The following is a 21106-nucleotide window of genomic DNA, read 5'->3' on the forward strand; positions in this document are numbered from 1 at the left end:
TCACCAGCCTGAGATCATATAATTATTAAATGGTTAGAAGCTGTCCATCCACTATATATATGATGCTATCTCTCCTTGAATAGTATGACTACTAAAGGATGGGAAATGACTAAAATGTATATAGAAACATGTTGACATGATGTGACAGAGATGTCTTTCTTTCCTTTTCTCAGCCATCCCTTAGATTAAAATTATATAAGCTCCACTGTTTACATTTTAACCAATTGTTTAAGTCTTAGTGAAGTTACTAATGTCATATTACCTACTTCCATTGTATTTTGGAAATAAAGATTAGAAGACAAATCTGTCTAGATAACTTATCAAATGGTACTTAGTTTGAAATCAAATTCCGATATGAATAATTTTTATTTACTCTTCACAGATCTTCATAAATAGGACTACCATGTTGAATGACAAAACAATAATCCAAGAGAGATGTCTGTTGTCATTTATTATTATTTACTTGCATTAAAATTAATCTGTCAAAATTGTAAGTCTCAAAAAATTATCACAGTTTACATGGAAACATAAATTGACAGTTCTTTGTTTATAACACACCCTATGCTAGGTGTGTTAATATTGATATTTACTTTCTCTTAAGGTTTCTGAGATTTAGCCCATTTTCTGGCCTTTCTTTCAGACTTGCAAGAAGACTGTGCTCGAGTCTTTCTAAGGCAGGAACTTCTGGATTTTATAACCTGGTTGTTGTTCAGTTGTTGTTGTTTGTGCCCATGCCTAGGGTGTGTTATAATCTTAAGTTCCTTAGGGATGGAATCATACCTATTCTCAGGATCATTGTCTTCATCATCATCATCCACCATGGCAGGCACTGATTTAGAGAAGGCTTCATCTCCTAGGGGGAAAAGTTAGTTTTAATTGTTAATTAAACAATTAAAATTAGTTTTGAATTGTCTATACAAGTAAAACTGTAGAAAGTAAAATTGAAATCCAACAAATCGTCCAAGCTCATTATAGGAAGGGACATTTTTACAATATTCTAAATTTGTCACATAAAATTAAATTAGACACAGAAACTGAATACATTTAATATAGTCATATCATGGTGAACATACAAGTAAATTAATTCTTAAGCAATGTGTTTTATGCATTGTACCTAGGTTTATGTTCAGAAACTGTATTTTGTAATATCATTCACTTTCATGACTTTTTATGTTCTCTTGTATTTGGATATTTTTATTGATAAGCCCCAGGTTTTGGTAGGAAAAATTCCCTAGCAAATTTATCTTCCATTTTTTTTTATCTCAGGCGTTCAACTTGGTCCTAAAAGATTCACGAAACAAGGTTTGGCTCATAAGAGCTGTTGAAGGAATAGCATCTGATTAAGTGACATATTCTCAAGCTTTTTCAACATATAACCCTAAAATTATCACCTAATCAGCCCACTGATCCTTCATGTTCTATTGGACAAAAGAACAAACCTTATCTTCTGGCCATTTAATATAAAGTTCTGGAGATGTTCAATGTGATACCACAAAAATGAAAAAGTGTTTCATTGATTACACTCAAGAGAAATCAATACTTTAGATCAGATTTTCCTATCAAATGAGAGAAGATAAGGTTTGTTCTTTTGTTAAAACATGACTAAAGTTAGTTCCATTTTAAAAAATTGGGATAAATGAGAAACTCCTAAGGTATAAAAGAAATTTTCTAATTTTTCCCTAAACTGAAAACAGTTTTCTATGAAATGTACTTATATATTTAATGATTCTAAATATGCTTAGTAAATTGGCAGTGTGTTAACTAATTAAAAAGTAAACGATATAATCAAGAAGGTCACATATACAATTCAAGTGATTATTAGAGCACTAATAAAAATTAAACACTAAAGTATTATTCTTGGTATTAAGGACAAGTTGATCCAGTTCTAATTCATCTGGGTAGGGTAATATGGGGGTTTCTTTCTTCCTTTATTTTGGTAGTGTTTTTAAATGAGAAACATCTATTCATATCATTAGATACAAGTTGTCAAGATAAGAATTATGATAAATTACAGTGTTAAAATATTTGTCTAGTATATACAAGGCCCTGGGAATGATTACCATGTAATATTAAAACAAATTACTTCAGAAGTGACCAGCCTCAGTTAATTTGGTTAGTTAAACTGAGTTTAAGACTAGCTTTGTGTATAAGCCCATCTTTTAAAAAAAAGTTTCAGGGAATTTGATGGGACACAAAACTATGTTTTGACTTAAAAAAACAAAATCAGAGCAAAGCAGCCCAAACTTTTATATGCCATGCTATACCAGTATCAAACACTCACCACCACTGCATGAATACCTATTAAGTTACTATTACATTACTGACTTGTAACCAGACTGGCTGAATGAAAATGGACACATTAAGTGTCTCTCAAGCAGACTACTGAAAACTAGACCCAAGACATAGACATTTCCCCAGAAATCTCCCATTTCCCTAGGAATCTAATGCTAGCACAAGGAAAAGGCTGGGAGCTTGGAACTAGCCCAAAGGAGCACTTGGCTCTGGCAAAAGAGGTTCCATAGCTCTGAGAACTTGTCATACCACCAAGGAAGTGCTCGAAGCAGCAGTTCATTCACTAAAATTAGAATGGTGCAAAGAAAAATTAGCACTGCCCCTTCATGAGGATCACACACAAATTCATGAAGCACTCCATCCTTTAAAGACAAACAAAAGAAGAAAATGCCTTGTAGGATAAGACTGACTAAAACCTAATGGATGGGTCAATAGTGAGTGGGGACCACAGAATAACCAAGACGACTTAGACACGCATATATCCCTGGCCCTTTATAAACCGCAATCTCACTTCAGAAGACGAAAAAATGGATGAGGGGAGAGGGGTCACTGAGTCTCTGTCCCTCTTCCCAATGTGAACAAAGAGAATAAAAATATTCTGGGTTTTTTCTATGAATTCCTATATTTAAGATGGCATCTGCAGGGCTAGAGAAATGGCTCAGTGGTTAAGAGTACTGACTAGTCTTTCAGAGGTCCTGAGTTCAATTCCCAGCAACCACATGGTGGCTCACAGCCATCTGTAATGGGATCTGATGCCCACTTCTGGTGTGTCTGAACACAGCTACGGTGAACTCAAGATAAATAAGTAAATCTTTCAAAATAAAAAAAAAAGATGGCATCTGGGAAACAACAGCAAAACATGGTTTCTTGGGATATGCCAAGTTGGGTAACAACATCAACAATATTTACATTCATGGACTACTGCACATTATTCCAGAGAAACACATTAAACACTAAGTATTTCTGTTGCTTACCCAACAATTTGGTGTTCCTGACGATGCTTGAAATTCCCTCCAATGATGGTGTCCAAATAAACAAACATCTACTATAAATATCTACATACAATTTAAATGGGCATTTCTTTAACACTAACTCTGCATTTCACCTCAAGGGAAAAATCAACAATATGAAACCCTAAAAGGGGGCAGATTATAAATTCTAAAGTTGAAAATTATTCTTCCATACCTGAAGATTGACAAAATCCAGCGTGTGAAGGCAGCACTAGATTTTCAGTCACAGGTTTGATTTTCTGCTCATCGCTGCTTTCCTCGCCTGCAGAATTCTGATCCTCATCTCCTATGTCAGAAGATGAAGAAGTAATGTCTGCTTGCTTCCTTTTGGTAGTAGTTGCTCTTAAGGAGTTTCTCTTTTTCTCCTTGGTATTGCCTGTCTTCTTTTTGACTGAAGTTCTCTGTTTCTTCTGCTTTTTATTATCTTCTGAACTTTCCTCAGCATCAGAAGATGATGAAGCACTCTTTACTTCCTTGGTGTTTCTCTTTGAATTTGAGTTTCTTCTTTCTCTTAGGTCAATCCTTTTTGGTCTCTTTTCAGTGGAGTCACAATACTCTCCTTTCAAGGATCTCTCAGTATCTGATGAGGAACACTCTGGCCTCTTCCCTGAACTCGTTGCAGAAAAGCTAAATTGCTTCTTCTCTCTCAGAGACACTCTATTCTTGGTTTTCATATCTTCAGAAGAGTCATAGCTCTCAACTTTACCTGGCAATTTGTCTACACTATCAGACAGTTCTTCCTTCTTTTCCCATGATCGATCTTTCCATTTTTTACCTTTCTTTTCTTCATTAGCTGTGTCATTTTTACTCTGCTTTCTGTCTTTAGAGAACAGACCCATGTCTTCTCCCTCAGGCGATTTCTCAGTCCCATCAGAGGAGGACTCATACTCCTGCTCTCTCTTCATGTTTGCTTCCTTTAAGTCTGTAGTCTTCTTTCCTTCTGTTCCACTTCTCTGTCTGCTTTGCTTTTCACCTTCAGAAGACTCATCGCTCTGGTCTTTCTTTGGAAATCTATCAATGACATCAGATGAACCACTCTTGACTTTTCTACCTGCTCTGGTTCTTACATGCTTACTCTTTACTTTAGTTTTAGGAACTCTTTTGTCTTCAGGAGAATGAACATTCTCCTCTTTCCCTGAAGGCTTTGCAGCACCATCAGAAGAAACACCAGGCTGCTGCCTCTCACAAAGCATTTCTTGGGATTCCACTACACTCCGACCTTTCTCAACTGAACCTTTTGCTGCGGAGCAGCTCTCTCCCTGCCCGCCTTCAGCATCACCACTGTCACCAGTGTCATCACCAGATGAGCCTTCCTGTGCCGACTTTGCCCTCACCCTCTCACACTCTCCATTATCTACAACTTTTTTGCTTTGTTTTTCATCTTCAGAGAAATGATGTTCTTTCTTATCTGAAACACTTTTTCTGGCAGCCCCAATTCTGCTCATGGCTCTTATCTCTCTTTCTAACTCCGAGTCATAGTTAGAAGACTCTGAGTAGTTTTGACGCTTCTTTTTAGAGATAACAGACCTTTCGGCCGATTTTCCTTTTTTAGTGTCGAAATCTGACCCAGAAGTAGAACTTTTCCGTTTCCTTTTTCCAATGTCATCTTTCCCTGTTTGACTTTTATGATTTATTTGTGGTTCATTAATGTCAGTGTCTGAGGAAGAACTGTGGCCCATCAGGCTTGCCTCTTTGAGGACTGCTATCATTTCATCAGAATCTGAATTCTGATCCCCAATGCCTGGTCGCTTTGCTTTGGGTACCTTAGTAGGTTTAGGGTTATCAATAGCACAGCCAGATGAGTTTCGCTTGTCCTTTTTTCTTATTGGAACTGACAGCTTTTGTTTCCCCTTCATAGTTTCATTACTTTCTTCATCTGAATTCGACATTGCAGGGTTGCTTTCTGTCTGTCGTCTCAGCGGGGTAGTCTTTACACGTGGGGATCTGCGAAGATCGGCATCTTCTAAAAGCATTGCGGCATCGTTTTCGACTGAAGGCTCATTATCACTATTGTCCTCTCTGGGTCTACGTTTCTCTGAGCTGCAGGCCACTCCAGAACTTTTACTGCCATTCTTCTCTTGGGAAACTTCCTGACAGTCAACACCTTTAATTGGAGAATTAGAAAGGGAAACTGGGGTGAGTTTAACATATAATTCTTTTTTTACTTTTGCTGGGACTTTTAACTTAGTATTTCCTCTGCTGTCTTTTGAAGAAGAATTTAATTTTACAGATGAGCTCTCCAGTTCTGGCTCAGTCCCACTGTTGCCATCTCTATGATAATCAGCTGAACTCTGAACTTCCATAGCACTCTCAAGGCTCTCAAAAATGTCTTCTGGAACTGAGGAAGGAACTGACACAATATCCATATCTAAGTCCTCAGAAGCATTAGTGGGTTCGTACTGAGGGTCATCTTTCCCAGCCGAGCCCGTGTGTTCACCACTAGCACTTTTCTGTGCTTTGTGCTTTTCTCCTGGAATGCGCTCACTATCCATAGCCTTTACTGATGATCTAGCATCTAATTTTAAAAATTCTTTCTTTTCCGTATTATAGAATTTTTCCCCCTTTCGCATTTTTGTTTCAGACTTAGCATCTGTGATTTTAAGCTCTTTGGTATTTTTTTCTTTGTGTACAGCATCCAAAGCTTGGATCTCTGAATTCAAATCTTCTTCTAATGCAAGATGAGCCTTCTTGATATCAGCCAACACAGATTTAAAAGCCTTAAGCTGACGTAGCTTCATAGCAGGACTCATTTCTGGATTATCTGCTGCCTGCTTTAGAAACTTAATGTAACTAGAGTTCATATTGGATGTAGTCTCGATCAGTTTCTTTGTCTTCTTAATCATGTCTTTGGGCACAGTTAGTGCTGAGGAAGTGGAGGTTACAGAAGCAGGACATGACTCCTCCGATTTCTTTTCTTCTCCATTACAACTTGAACTACTCTTCTTTGGAGAAAACTTGGATGTTTGCTCCCATCCTTTACCACTCTTTTCACTGTCAACCTTTACCTTCTTCTTATTTTGTTGCAACAACTGCTCTAGATTCTCAAATACACTGTTACATGCAGTAACCAAGTCCAACAGAGGCTCTGGTTGGCAAATATAGCAATACCATTGATTGTTTTCATCCATTATTGAAGATAACTCCTTTCGACCAAGGTTGCGCAGGATGCACTTCTTACAGAAGGCGTTATGGCAAAAGTCACAACAAATCAAGTTTCCACCTTCTGCACACCATCTGAAATGATTTAAGGATTAAAATGTTACTTCTAGTGAAAGTAATTTCAATGTCTTTGTTGATAAAAGAATTTAAAATTTCCTGCCAGCATTTCTAAAGTAGTAATTTAGATGATCTGCTTACTTCTATCTGAAATATAAAACTAAACAAGTTTTTATGGGAAAACACGGCCAACAACTGAACATAGTGATGAAAACTCTACAAAACATGGATCTACTAGGGTTCAGTAATTAAGAGAACATAGTGCTCTTGCAGCAAAAGGAAGTTTGGTTCCTAACACCCATATCCGACAGTTCACTAGTGCCTGGAACTCCACCTCTGATTTCCACACAACTCCACATAATCACACAGAAACACACATGTACAAAGACACATGATTTTAAAAATATAATCTAAAGGATAAATCTAACAAGAGTGGTAAGCCATGCCTTAAATGACAACATTTGAGAAGCAGGGCAGGTTAATCATTGTGAATTCAAAGCCAGCAAAGTCTACAAATCAAGTTCTTGGACTGCCAGAACTGTTTTACACACACACACACACACACACACACACACACACACACACACACACACGCACGCACACCATGTCTTAGGGAGAAAAACATACATCTAATAAAGTTAATAATTACCCCAAATAGACAACAATTAATATTAAATGAGAACTTATTACCTACCTACATTGTTCATCCATTCCATCTGAGTCACGGCTAATGTCATCACTCATATAATACTTATAACAGTTCTATTCAAAGAAAAGAGAAGGGAAAATTTAGGTGATAAAAGAAACACTGTGCTACCCAATACTAATTATTTTCTAAACATAGGCCTATTTCAAGAAACTGGCTCCTTAAAACCTTGAAATGGAATTCTTATCAAAAACCACTACTCAGGGCTGGTTCAGAGCACTGACTTCCAGAGGTCCTGATTTCAATTCCCAGCAACCACATGTGGCTCACAACCATCTGTAATGTGATAGGATGCCCTCTTCTGGTGTGTCTGAAGATAAGATACAGTGTACTTATATATAATAAATAAATAAATCTTTTAAAAAGAACCACTACTCTTATATAAGAAGTATACAAAAGACAATTTAGTAAACATTTATAATCTCATACAATTAGCTATCAAAGTTCTAAATAAAAATGTATGTTTCTGCTACTTAAAATATTTAACAGTTAGCATATATAAACACCATGTCTACAGCTAAACAACTAACAACATACAGTATTTTAAAAATCTCATGGGAAAGTCTGAGGTTCATTAACAGGTAAGTGATGTCCAATAATATCTAATATAACTTGTTAAGAGGCAATGAAAGTATTCAAATCCAAGTCTCATTAACCCAATTCCTTTCCAGTGGGACTAGGAAAGAGAAATGACTTGTTATTTGTGACATGTCAGTAATCAACACATTGGCTCCACGGAGAAAGAAAAAGTCAAGTGTATAAACAAAGAGAGCAAGTAGCAAACCCAATGACAGAAGAGTTAACTGTCAGAACTTAAAACTCAACACTAAAGAAAAGGTACATTAGATAGGGCTCTGGATCAAATTAATTCAAGAAAGAGGGGAAAGAGAAAAACCTGTAAGGAACAAAATTAAGTGTGGTAGAGTTGAGGGGGGTCAAAATCCATCAAACCAGAAATCCGGTTCATACCAGAAAACATAGGGCATGTTTTCATATGGCTTTCCTCTGCATTTCAAAAGGTGGTTTTTTTATTTTAAACAGGGACTAACTGAGGACCTCTGGCTGACCTTGAACTCACTAAGTAAACCCATCTGGAATGGAATCCCCAGAGATCCACCTGCCTCTGCCTCCTATGTGTTAGGATTAAGGTGTGTGTCATCAGTCTTGGCTAAAGGAGTGCATTTTTATTGGGAAACAAGCTACCCTAATACTACTATTAATACAACCTGAGCTGATGATTCTGAAACCTTGGTATTATAGATACCTGAAACTAAATCCAGGTTCTTCCTAATAAAGTACAAAAGTACTGTTAAAACTATAATTAACATACATGAAACACTTTTAAATCTTTTATTTCCTAATCATATTAAAGACATATCTGACATGGAGATTTAGAGAAGTAGAATATGCAAGAAAGTTAAAAAACACATATATGACCACACAAGGAACTGCAGGTTTTAAATACGCTGAGTCTCCCGTTCACCTCCCATAAGCTGAACACCATGACAATCATCTAGAACTAAAATAATCCCAATTAACCAAACTAATTCTTACTCATCTTAGGTATCAATTTATATCTCAAAAATTTTAATAAAAATTCTAATGATACAAGCTTCTTATAAGACCATGAGTACAATTTCTTTTATATAGTAGTCATTTTCAGGAAGTCTACATATACTTCTGCATTCCTCATACTCTGTGAGCCCCCCAAAGGGCAAAAACCCTTATCAACAAATCTATACCTACCTTACAAATAAGGACTTTCAGTGAAGGGTGTCTATAAATGGAATCTTTTTGAAAATGATTGACCTGTTGTCCACAAGCTGTGCAACTCACGATCCCATGAAGTCCATCTTCTAGGAGCAAAGAGTGAACATGACTCACACATTTACACTCACATGCTATTAGAAACAAGAGTTCACAAGCCTTGAGAAAATGTTTTAGACACTGGTTAAAAAGGTAATTTTACTGACCTTTTAAAAGACCATAACAAACTTGACCAATTCTGAGATATAAATGCATCATACAGATGCAAAACTCACTTATTACAAGTTGACATACTCTAAAGAGACCATAAAAAATTCCTTAAAATGAAAATCAAAAAGCTCTTTGTTTTTTGAGACAGGCTCTTGCTAGGTAGCCCTGGCTGGTCTGGTACTTGAAATGTAGGCTGTGTTGGTCTCCAACTCACAGCAGCCCTCCTGCCTCAATCTCCCCAATATTGGGATTATAAGCATATGCCACCACACCCAGATTCAAGAGCTCTGTCATATGCTATTGCCTTGCAAACAAATTCAGTATCAGTTCTTAGGGAATGGAAAAGTAAAGGGCAAAAGAGAAACCAAGTCTTCTTCAATTTTATAGTTCAGTTAGACCTGCCAGGAAGGTTTGGATTCTTAAATGCAACTATTTGCACAGATCCTATCAATGTGGTATAGAAGAACTCAGTAATTTATGATGTTACCAATTCCCAAAGTTTACTTCAAACATTATTAACCACCAATCACCTTCCTTCTATGTTTACTTAATACCTTTACCTTATTAATAATAATGTCTACTATTTGCAAACATGAAGTTGTGACAAATGCAAACATGACATCTTCTTAGCAACAAGCAGAATTCCTGAGAGGGTAGGAGAGGTCGGCTCTATTTTATATTTACTGCAAGGAAATGGGTTGAAGACAACTTATTCAACAAAGTAAGAAACAGAAAACCTCACCTGTCTCATATTTTCTCATAAACTTTCTATTATTGTCTGTGTGTACAGGAGTTTTTCCTGTACTACTTCTGGTAGTCTTAGAGGCCAAAAGAAGGTATCAAATCACTTGTGAAGCACATGGATACTCTTGAAGAGCAACCAGTGCTTTTAACCACTGAGCTCTTTGGCCCCTCCTGCTTTACTCTTAATCTCTAGTTATGCCAAAGCAGTCCTTCTCATTCTGAGAATATCAAATAATTACAAGAATCTTTAAGAATAAAACAAAACAAAAACAGGCACAGACCTGGAATCTCAGCAACTTGGGCAGCTGAGACAGGAGGATCACTTAAGCTCAGGAATTTGAGTCTAACATGAGCTACATAGTAATGCCCTGTCACAAGAGACAGAGACAGAGACAGAAAAGAACAAAAACAAGGTCAAGAAAGAGAGAGTCAGACAGTAGACTGCAATTCCCTTATCTAAACACTACATTTAAACCTCCTAAGACAATTTTTACAGATGATCTTGATATTCAATCAAGACCTTGATCCAAATCACATAGTGTGACTATCCTTCAAAGTAAATCAGTGCAAATGTGGACATTCAAAAATAAAAAGGAGGCAAATGGTTATGAGTGACCATCTCTATCCCTAAATGAAGGACAAAACACCATGTATATTTCTCATCATTTAATTATGTTATGTAATTTTGTTAATTTTATGGTTCAAAGCACCCAAATATTACTGTATCTTTATTTTTTTTTAAGTATAAGGACACACTAACACTTTTTCAGAAAGAGACTTTATATGCTGCAAATATTTTATGTGAAATCAGTGTCATGTGTCAAATGGTTTTCATCTTAGATATTTGTAATCTGTTATATTTTTTATAAAACAAACATTTTAAATACTGGTTTAAGATGAAGATTTTTAAAAAGCTTCCGTTTGAAAATTCATCTAATGTTAAAATCTATTCATTAGACGTCAAGGTACTCTTGTGTATATATTATACAGGTGAATTTATTTCTTTGAAACTTGGTGGTTCTTTGGATGGTTTTCTGTCATGTGCAAAAGGACTCAGAGTTGAGGACAGGCACTGTGTCTTCTTTGAGAACTATACTTGTACAGCATTGTATGAACGCAGAAGCTAAACCCATGTAGGTATTAGCATGGATAAATTTCAAAAGAACAATGCTCCCAAAGCATATAAACAGCTTGCCACTTTTTATAATGTTTTTTGAATGAAAACTGCTTTGGACTCACATTGAGATATAAAAAGCCATGTGTATACATGCACATGCATAGAACTTTAAGATAATCATTACTTGTCGGGTAAGAAGAAAGGAAAATGGTTGCGAAAAGGACTGAGTCAGTATTTTATTTAAGTGAGATCTCAAACACATAGGTAAAATGTTGAAAAATTATTTTATGTACTTGTTTCTGTACATGTAGGTTGAAAGTTTATAAAGTATCTTAAAGAGTATAACTGTAAATTTAAAGGCACTTGCATTTCATAGTTTAACATATTTTAGAAGTTTTAAGAAAAATATTTTTGCAATGTAGAAAAATTGTGTAATAAACACTTTAAATAACTTAACTAGACAAAGTATATTAAAACAGGCTACGATTACATTCCTTAAATGTATTTTTGCTTTGCTATTGTGACACAGTTTTGTTCCAAATTAATTTAGGATTATTTGATATAGTATATATCCTTCACAGTTTTCTAAGTTCCTGTTCCATTTGGGAACAAGCTGGCCAGAATGCCTGAGCACTAACTATAGCCATCCTTTCCCTCAAGCCACTAGTTTATCCACACAAAGGTATTAGAAATCCTAAGATTGTATGTATCTTCTGAGATTTCTGACAGCTTAGACATAAATCACTGAGATGGAAATAAACATAAAATATTTAGGTACAACCATAACACTACAAAATAAATACACCCTTTAGCATGATGTAGATATTCTTATGATGAGTATCCAATAAAATTTCAGGAACACGTGTGCTAAACCCAAGTACTCCAGCATACCAAAATGGCACCAGGAATGAATTCCCTCTCCGGCAACAGTGGTTCCTTCTTTCATTCTGCCATTCTGCCACAGCTCAGATACTGACTGATCTAATGTGCCTTCCCAAAAGACACCAGCAAGCATTAGTGTAATACAATGCTGTCCAGCTATCTGATTTTACTACAGGATGCATGAACAAAAGAAAGAAACTACTATTGATCCTTACCCATTACTATTGATGGGGTGGTTAAGGTTGAAAAATAGTATCTTAGCTTTTTGCTGAAATGGCAGCTTCCCTACTATAAATTTGAGGAATCTGATTGTAATCTTTATGTTTAAATGGGGGAGCACCCTCTTATGAAAAAAAGACTAAACAAGAATCCCTTGATTTCATCTGCCACCTAACAAAATATTTGATAAATTGATATTACAGAAAATATTTTACTAGTTCTATTGACATAATCATACCATAAAATAAGAATCGAAAATTTTCTTTAAAATCTCAATATAAAATAAAAATCTGAATTTTTCTTTAAAAATCTCAATATAACTTCATAATTATGCACTATAAACAATATTAAAGGGACACTTCCATAACACTTTTACTTGCAGATTTATGTCATGTCTTACTTTTGAGAGATTCATCCCTCTTATAGTTACAGATTCTGACTGTTCTTCTGCCCAAAAAGTATATATTGGCACTATTTAAAAATCACACACAAAAAAAGTGGGGCACAAAGTCAACTGTAATAGATCTCTAAGTAAACTGTCCGGATGCTCTTTCTATGGATGGCTAGACATTCTGGTTCTGGCTGAAGGAAAACCAAGAGTGATAGGACTGAACATTGGAAGGAGTTACTATGCCAGCTACTCCAGCTCCCATCTCCTCAACTTCTTGTGGCATTGAGTTCTATGCCGTTCATGAAGAACAAACTGGGGCATATTCTTGATCTCATCCAGAAATTCTACCTTGTCAGGGATGAAGGGGTTGGTATTTTCCACAAGTACTCCAAGTAATATGTAATGCAGTGCACTATCACTGTCCATAGCATTGTCCTGCGCATGTATGAAGTTACCTGAAGGCCACAGGCAAAATTTTGCACAATTTGAAATTGCTTCCACTGGAGGGCACACTCATGTTTTTCTGGCATATAGGTACTCTAGAACCAGTTATGTGGAGAAGTGCTAAGTTTCTTGCAACACTTAGTAGCCACTGAAGGCAAAGGTGTTTTTGAGAAATGGACTTTAACCTTTTCTGCTTCAGAGCGCAAAGAGAAACAGAAATTATTTTTAAGTAGTGCTTTTAATAAACAATGGGCAGAAAAGTGGAGGTATTTTTAGTAAGCATATCAGATTTTCCAATATGGTCATAGACAGCAATTTAAACTCGTTTCATTTTCACTTGTATTTACCTCCGCGTTTTTTGAGATTTTCAGTTTTCATTTTACTTCTGCTTCTAAATTCAGGCCCTTTAAAATCATCTTTGTCTTCATTCAGCACTGGCTCTGGTTGTACAATCACTGTACCTAGAATGATTTCATTTAAAAAACCAATTACACATATTAAATGTGCAAGTGAAGTGCAAGACTTCAGTTCAGATAAAGCCAACATTGCTGGTACACAATTTGTTTCTGTCAAGCTTTTAGTACTCAAATAAGGACCACAGGGGAGTAGTAAAAGGGCCAAGTGTCAGCAATCAAATGACTTGGTGAAGTTTAGTTCATAAAAACAGGAGGGGGTATTACGAACTAAAAGAAATGTGTCAGTCAAATAGAAAGCCTCAGCCCAGCTCACAATGTTTATAGTGTCTATGACAAAAGCTGTTATGAAATAAATGTTCATGCTAAGTTCCCTAAAACAGTCTAAAGTAATTGGCAGGAGGGGAAAGACATCCTATTTTTCTCACAGTGCAAATTAGAAAAAGAATTATAAAGGTTTTTAACATTGCGTTGGGGGAGGGGCTCCGGGATGGTGGAGAGTGAAGCTCATTCATTCTATAGCCGCTGGACAGAGCCAGTCTACACAATCTCCCCTTCGCACATCAAAGCTTCACTAGCCTTCAAAGTCCTTGAAGAGCTTTAAACCGAAGGTCACTGTAAGACTCAAACTGAAGTAGTCAACTGGTAAATGAAGTCATTTATTGATATTTATTAAAAGGTTTTAGAATGACTATCCTTCCATAACTCTAAAACCTCCAGGCTGAGGAGAAAACAAATAAAACAAGCATCATAAAAAAAGGTCCAAGCCTCAACATTCATGTACATTACAGATATTTAAAAGTACCAAGTAGGTTTTGGCAAGTTATTGCCATCTAGTTGGCAAATAATATTTAAATGGGGGGGGGGTTTAAAAAGGCTGGGAGGGCACAGAGGACTGATTACAAATGATTAAAGACTAATTCAATAAAAGCGTAGCTGGAAATAACAGTCATTTCGTGTATATGCTTTCAGAGAAGCCCAGCATTTGAAAAGAGATCAAGATTTACAAATGATTAGTGTTCCTACCTGGAGACTGTTCTAAACTAAAGCAAAGCTGTAGTATAAGAGGACCCACTAACACTGTATTAAGACAGGCCTGAGCTAAACTCTGTGTTTCACAGAAAAGTAAATTCCTTGCACTCTGAAACTGATCCTAAAGTTCTAACAGTATAGAAGCAATAACTACTATATTGCATTGTTTAGCACAGTGGTTCTCAACCTGTGATTCACCACTCTGGGGGTCAAATGACACTTTCACAGGGGTTGCCTAAGACCACTGGAAAATACAGATATTCACATTATGATTCATAACAGTAGCAAAATTATCCTTATGAAGTAGCAATGGAAATAAATTTATGGTTGGGGGTCACCACAATATGAGGAACTGTATTAGTGGGTGAAAACATTAGAAAGGTTGAGAACCACTGATTTAGAGGATTAAATGAGGTAATTCATTAACAGCTACATATGCATATTCAATACACTAGCAATGAAAATAATCATCCACATGTGTGCTTATAAAACAGTTCTTGGTATTTGAATATGAGAATTAAGCTTAGCTCAGGTTGGTTAACATCATATACCAACTTCTGGCTACAGTCCCATTAAAAGAGATGTTTGGATTCCTAGTTCTTCCAGAGACCCAAAGCACTCCCAGTGACAAGAATCAAAAGTGAGTAACCGCCATTAGGACTCAAACTCCCACATTAGTGGTTTCTGCTGTCAGCCAACAAAACAAATGCATGAAATTGCTACAGAGAACTTGTTTAAAAAAAAAGGTACATTACAGCCATCGTCAATTCTTCTACCCGTTCTTCTTCGCATCATTCATTTCATTTTATTCATTTTTCTTCATCTTATAATTCCTAGTTATCCTAGCTTAAGTGAAGCCCAATCTCTCATACTCACATTCAACAAACTTCCATAATTGAGAAGTCATAAAGCATAAATATAAACAGGTTTAGTTAATACTGCTATAAAACATCTGCTAAGAGATTAGAACATATTATTTAACAAACGAAAACAAAACTAAAAGTTCCAATCTGAAACACCATAAAATCAGCAAGACATTTATCACCTCTTCTCATCTAATTACACTGCTCTCACTCTTTAACAAAGTCCAAGGTTTCCATTTGTCAGATTTTTCCCCCTCTCCAATCTAACCAATGAACATTCACAGGTAGGACTACCACAGTCAAAAGGTCTGTAACAAGGCTTGTTTAAAGAATAACTTCAAGGGCTGGAGAGATGGCTCAGTGGTTAAGAGCATGGACTGCTCTTCCAGAGGTCCTGAGTTCAATTCCCAGCACCCACAACCATCTGTAATGGGATCTGATGCACTCTTCTGATATGTCTGAAGACAGCAACAATGTATTCATATATGTAAATTTTAAGTGACTTCAAGAAATCTCCCTAAATCTATTGAACAGCTTACATTCTTAGGGAATATCAGAATGCAGTAAGACAATAGGTAGAATTAAGCATGCAAAAGGCTCTGAGCATAATGTTCACCACTACACAAAAACAAATTCACTAAGATTAGACTACAAAATATTTATGTTTTTAGGAACAGCCATTATATTGTTAAATAACCAGGATCACTGACATGAAAGTCAACACTTAGTATCTAAACCTATAAACTTACTTCCATACTCAACCATAATTTGTTAAGTTTGTCATCCCCCTTATTTAAAAAAAAAATCGATGAAAAAGTTTCTTTTCTAAACTAACTGAATTATCTACCCTAGCTGGATAACATGCTTTCATTCCCAAAGTACACATTATTTCCAGAACACTAGAAATGTATAACAATGGTCATAATAAAATGTTTCAATTAAAACTTCATGTGAATAATACAGATTACCTTTTGGCAAGCTTTGCATAGTAATATCATTTTCTGAATTCTCAGTAGCAGCTTTTTCATTTACATTCTCATCCATGGGTTTTTCATCATCAGATTCTACATATTTTGTCACAACTGAAGGTTTCCTATGAAAGAGTTAAGGACATAGAATTATGGGCCTTTCCATCCATTGGAGCAATATACCAAGACCACAACAATCATGTTTCAAGACAATAGATGACTCAAAAGCATCAGAGTCACTAATGGAAGCAAATATCTCTTTATCATATCACTAAAGATTCTAACTAAACACATATTTTATTCTGGTAGCAAGTGCACTTTTAAGGAAATTAGAGAATAAATCATTAATAAGTAAATTGTTTTTTAATAAGAGACAGTAGTTCTAGTATAAGAATGGTATAAGCAAGTAGTACTACACAGACATTTTCTAGAAAGGACTGCCTCCCCGCGGAATATTGGGTCTTAGGTATTTTCCTAGAAAAGATTCCTTCCTTATGAATTGCTTGAACTTCCTATAATATAAAAATGTAATGATTTCTTCCCTCCCATGTATCAGATAACTCTTAAATCTCTTAAAAACCCACATTGTTGAAAGAGAAATTTAACATTTCTTTCTGTTCTTTGTAAAACACTATATATTACAAGCCATCACTAATAATATAAATCTTCCTTAAAATTTTGTTTCAACTGAAACCACAATACAGCAAATCTAATGGAATTTATTACATTATAGTACTCATGTCTAAGCATCTCAATTTATATAACGGTTTATTTAAACAATGGTTAAGTTCATAAAAAAGACTGTTTTTAGAAATAATAAACAAATTAACCAAAATTTAAAAAAAAAACATTTTATTCCTTTCAACATAAACCTACCTCTTTGATCTTGATGATCCTGAAGATTTGGGTTTTTCTGAAGTGCTAGTTCCCTAAACATGAGAAGAAACAAACAAGCACAAAGAAAGATGAGTAAAACTGCCCCAATACCTCTACAGACAGATATTTTGTCTAATAATATAATAAATTATTTTTATGTGGAAAGTCTTTTTCTTTCAAAAGCCTTCAAAATCAAATTCTGAAGCTGAGAATATACCTCAGTGGTAAAGCTGTAAACTCCTGGGTTCAGCCCCAATATCACCAGGCCACCAACCCCATTCCATCCCCACTCCCACCCCCATCTTCATCCATAAAACCCCTACTTCTCATCACAACTGAGTTTCCTTGAGTGATGATTAAATTTGTCTTTTTTTTAAATGAAGGGGTGAGAGATTTAAACCAAGACATCTAGCATGTGTTCTTCTATATATTAAGATATTTTATTCTTTGAAAGTTTCAAACATTTGATAATTTCATATATTTACTAATACAGTAGCTGTGATTGTTGGTCAAATATCAAGTCAGCAAATCAAACTTGCAGTGCAGCTCTTGGCCTCTCCTGCCCTTGTGCTCTTGCAGCCTTGCTCTCCCATTTCCCTTCCCCCCTCTCTCCCATGTGCTCATGGCCGGCCTCTACTCCTCTACTTCTCTCTCTCTGCCTCTACCACCCTCTTAACTCTCCCATGACCTGAATAAACTATTCCGTACTATACTGTTGTGTGGCTGGTCCCTCAGGGAAGGGATTCCCAACATGGACCCCTCAGAGGCATCTCCCTTGCCCTCAGGCCTCGCCGCACCTCCATGGGCCATATGCCCCCCACTCTCTTCATCCTTCCCCTAACATTGGTGCCGTGACTCTGATCGTGACTCGGATCGTTATCCTTTCACAACATTGGTGCCCTGTGACTTTTCCTTTCATTGGTGCCCCGTCATCTTTTCCTTACATTGGTGCCCCGTGTGAGGATGTTAGATTTCCTCACTACCAGATCTCTCTTTCCTTTCATTCTGTGACTTTTAACAACCTTGGATTGGTGCCAGCGCGACTCAAGAAAATGCAGGTTCGCATCCCCGACACTCACTAGCCCAAGACCAGGTAAGCTCCCTCCCCACATCGGTCAGAGTAAGCATCCATGAAGTCCCAGGGAAGTGTTCCTGAACTACCCCTGAGGACAGATGCTTTTACTGACCGTCATTCTAGGGCTTTTTCCCTTGGGACCCCCCTCCTCTTTTTACTAGACCCAGGCCAGGCCTGGATCTCATTCTGGAGCACCTCCTCCCCTTTAACCCCATTGCTGACTCTCACCCATGGGCCACCTCCGTGGAGCACAGCCTCCGAGTTTTGCGCCCCCATGGCAGCTATACCTACCCTCAGCCATGGGATTGTTTTCGCCGCCTTTGTCCCTATTTCCTGGGATGCTTTAGCTTAATTTACAGTGATCAGAAACCAATAAACTGCACTCCCTTCCTAGCTATCTGTTCTGTGTGAAGGTCTGTCCCTGCTCCTAGCCTCTGCTTGAGACTGTCTGCTAGACCTAGCTGTTCCCATCCCACGTGTGCTTTCTCCATCTGGGTCTCTGTCCCAGACTCTCTGTCTGCTGGGACCCAGTGGGCAGGCATCTGGTCCTGAGGAAGGCTCAGACTTGGTTGCTTGGGCCTGCAGCAGGAATCCGGAGCTAGTAGAGCCTACCCGCAGGTGGGCTTCCTGAAAGGAGCAGCAGCCTGGGACACAGCTCCGCCGCTCCAGCAGGAGCTTCAGAGCAGGCTGATGTGCTGTGGGCCTAGTGCCCCAGGCTCCGGCCGCTCCCTAGGGGCAGCGAGCAAAAGGGTGGCGATTGGGTTTCTGCAGGGATCCTAAGCAGCCGCCTGCCTAGCAGATCACACACGTGGTCCCCTGCAATGGCCCCCTGCCATGGCTGCAGCACAGGTACTCCCCCCTGGCCGGAACACCTAGCCTTGCCCTGCTGCCACCATACCAAACCCCCTCCCTGTATGTGAGTGCCTCCAGTGCCCCAACTGCACTTTCTCACCTGTGTGCAATAGTGCCTGTCTCGGGCATGTTTTGTTTCCCTTTATTACTTTCAATCGTATTCTGCCTGCTAGATTAAAAGTTTTATTTATTCTAAGCCAGATTTCTGACTGCATTGACAGCTAAGGTAACTGCAGTTTAACTAAAAAAAAAAAAAAAAAAAAAAAACATTTCTATTTTCTAACAAGTAGCTCAGATATATGGTTACTTTCTTATGGAAGCTCTGGTTCCATTAATGCTTCATGTTTCCTCTTGTTAAACTTCCTTTTCCACTACATGTAATTCTTGCTCCTTCTGCTCCATAAAGGCTCATCTTAAAAATGTTTATGTTGTTAACTCATGTTGTTATCTCTTATAAACTGATAAGCTACAATCAGATCTACCTCCAATAGACCAAATAAGACTCCACCCAGATAAGTACATCTGCCTAAAGCTCTCTACCTATTCTAAAAGGTGGGATTCCTCTAGATTTCAAATGTGGGTTTCAAATGTACATCTTTTCTTTCTTTACTGAGATAGTTAAGACAAACCCGCACAGGGACCTAGATTTTCTTGCGACCAGTCCTTGCCGGCCACCACGGCCCACCCCATCGGGCTCGGCATAGCGGCAGCTACATGGCTGGCGCTGCTGTTGCCTATTCCTCTTAACCGATGCCACTGCCTCGAGTTCCCTTACTGTCTCTCGTTCCGCTGACTGCCGCAGTGACCGGCTCCCGCCGCCGCTGCTGCTACCGCTGCCGCCGCCATGTGCCACAGCTGCCTCCCCGTCTGCCGCCATGGCTGATCTGCCAACAGCTGCCCAACTCACAGGCTTTCAACACGTGAGTTGTTGCCATTACTGCAGCTCTAGACTTGCTGGCCACTGCTCCACCATGTGTGCCAGTAGCTCCCGCCACGTGGGCTGCTGAGATAGATCAGCCACACACCACACGGTTTCACTTTTCCTGATACCAGATCATGGCTAAGATTCCCGCACAAACATCAGCAAATTGGTAGAGATTATCACTCCATTTGGCAGAGAAAATCCCCAATTTCCCAAAAAAGGCCTGGCCAGCCTTTGCGGGCAAAGAGGGTTACTTCTCTATAGCCACAGTTTTGAGACAGACATTGACCATTGAGAAGGTCCGGTCGGGAGTGCCCTTTACTCTTTTTCCCTTCCCCCAGGGCTCTTAGCAGCAGGTTCACTCAGCCTGGCGAGGGCACTCTCTGCCAGATCCGGGATCTGGCGAAGCCACCAGGAGTCCGAGTGACGACTCGAGACCCCTGTGCATAGGCGAAACTTTTCTACCGAGTTTCATCCACTGGGACGCTGGATTGGATGGCTCCATAGCCCCCTCCCTGTACCTTCCCAAAGGGCAACTCAATGTCTCAAAACAGGTCACCAGGCTCCCCACTGGGATGTCTCCTGGAAAATTCCAAATCTCTAACACTGATACTGCTTTACTATGAGTCTCACTAATAATTTACTTCCTGAGGAAAGCCAGCGAGTTTGGGAGCAGAAAAAATGCATGCAGACGAGATCCATCAAACAGATAGACACTAACTTAGATCCTAAAAACCCAGAAGGTAAACAACTTCTAATGACCTATTTCTTTACTCAGAGCTACCCCGACATAAGAGACTAGCTTAAAAGCTTGAGAGGGGACCCCTAACTCCACAGACAGAAGTCTTGGTGCTGGCCTTTAAAGTGTACCATGGGAAAGGTAAAAAGGCTCACAAATACCATATGCTGGCAAAGGCTTCCTGACCAGCCCCAGCCACTGCTACACCACCGTGCCCCTGCTACAGATGTGGTCAACAGGTCATTGGGTGATAGCTCGCTCCAGCCCTCACAAGCCAAGAGGCCATGTCCTAAGTATGATCCAGAGGAACATTGGGCTGTCGATTGCCCTGTGTCACACAAGACAGAGGGACATCACGCCCAAATAAC

The 21106-nt window shown here is 38.2% G+C and overlaps 1 protein-coding gene across 1 annotated transcript in view; it reads right to left on the reverse strand.

The window, feature by feature from the left end:
- Window positions 1-19954, reverse strand: part of ATRX (ATRX chromatin remodeler) — a gene marked incomplete at its 5' end in the record, with an annotated part of 83514 nt that extends 63560 nt beyond the window's left edge. The window contains 9 exons of the mRNA XM_080910106.1: window positions 781-853; window positions 3478-6536; window positions 7213-7280; window positions 8971-9080; window positions 13346-13459; window positions 16275-16399; window positions 17151-17203; window positions 18838-18954; window positions 19763-19954. Of these exons, the coding sequence (XP_080766232.1) occupies window positions 781-853; window positions 3478-6536; window positions 7213-7280; window positions 8971-9080; window positions 13346-13459; window positions 16275-16399; window positions 17151-17203; window positions 18838-18954; window positions 19763-19954 (3911 nt within the window). The remainder of the gene's footprint in view (window positions 1-780; window positions 854-3477; window positions 6537-7212; window positions 7281-8970; window positions 9081-13345; window positions 13460-16274; window positions 16400-17150; window positions 17204-18837; window positions 18955-19762) is intronic.
- Window positions 19955-21106: the final 1152 nt, after the last annotated feature.

The sequence above is a fragment of the Micromys minutus genome, assembly GCF_963924665.1.
Source record: "Micromys minutus genome assembly, chromosome: X".
In the NCBI taxonomy this organism is placed as follows: domain Eukaryota; kingdom Metazoa; phylum Chordata; class Mammalia; order Rodentia; family Muridae; genus Micromys; species Micromys minutus.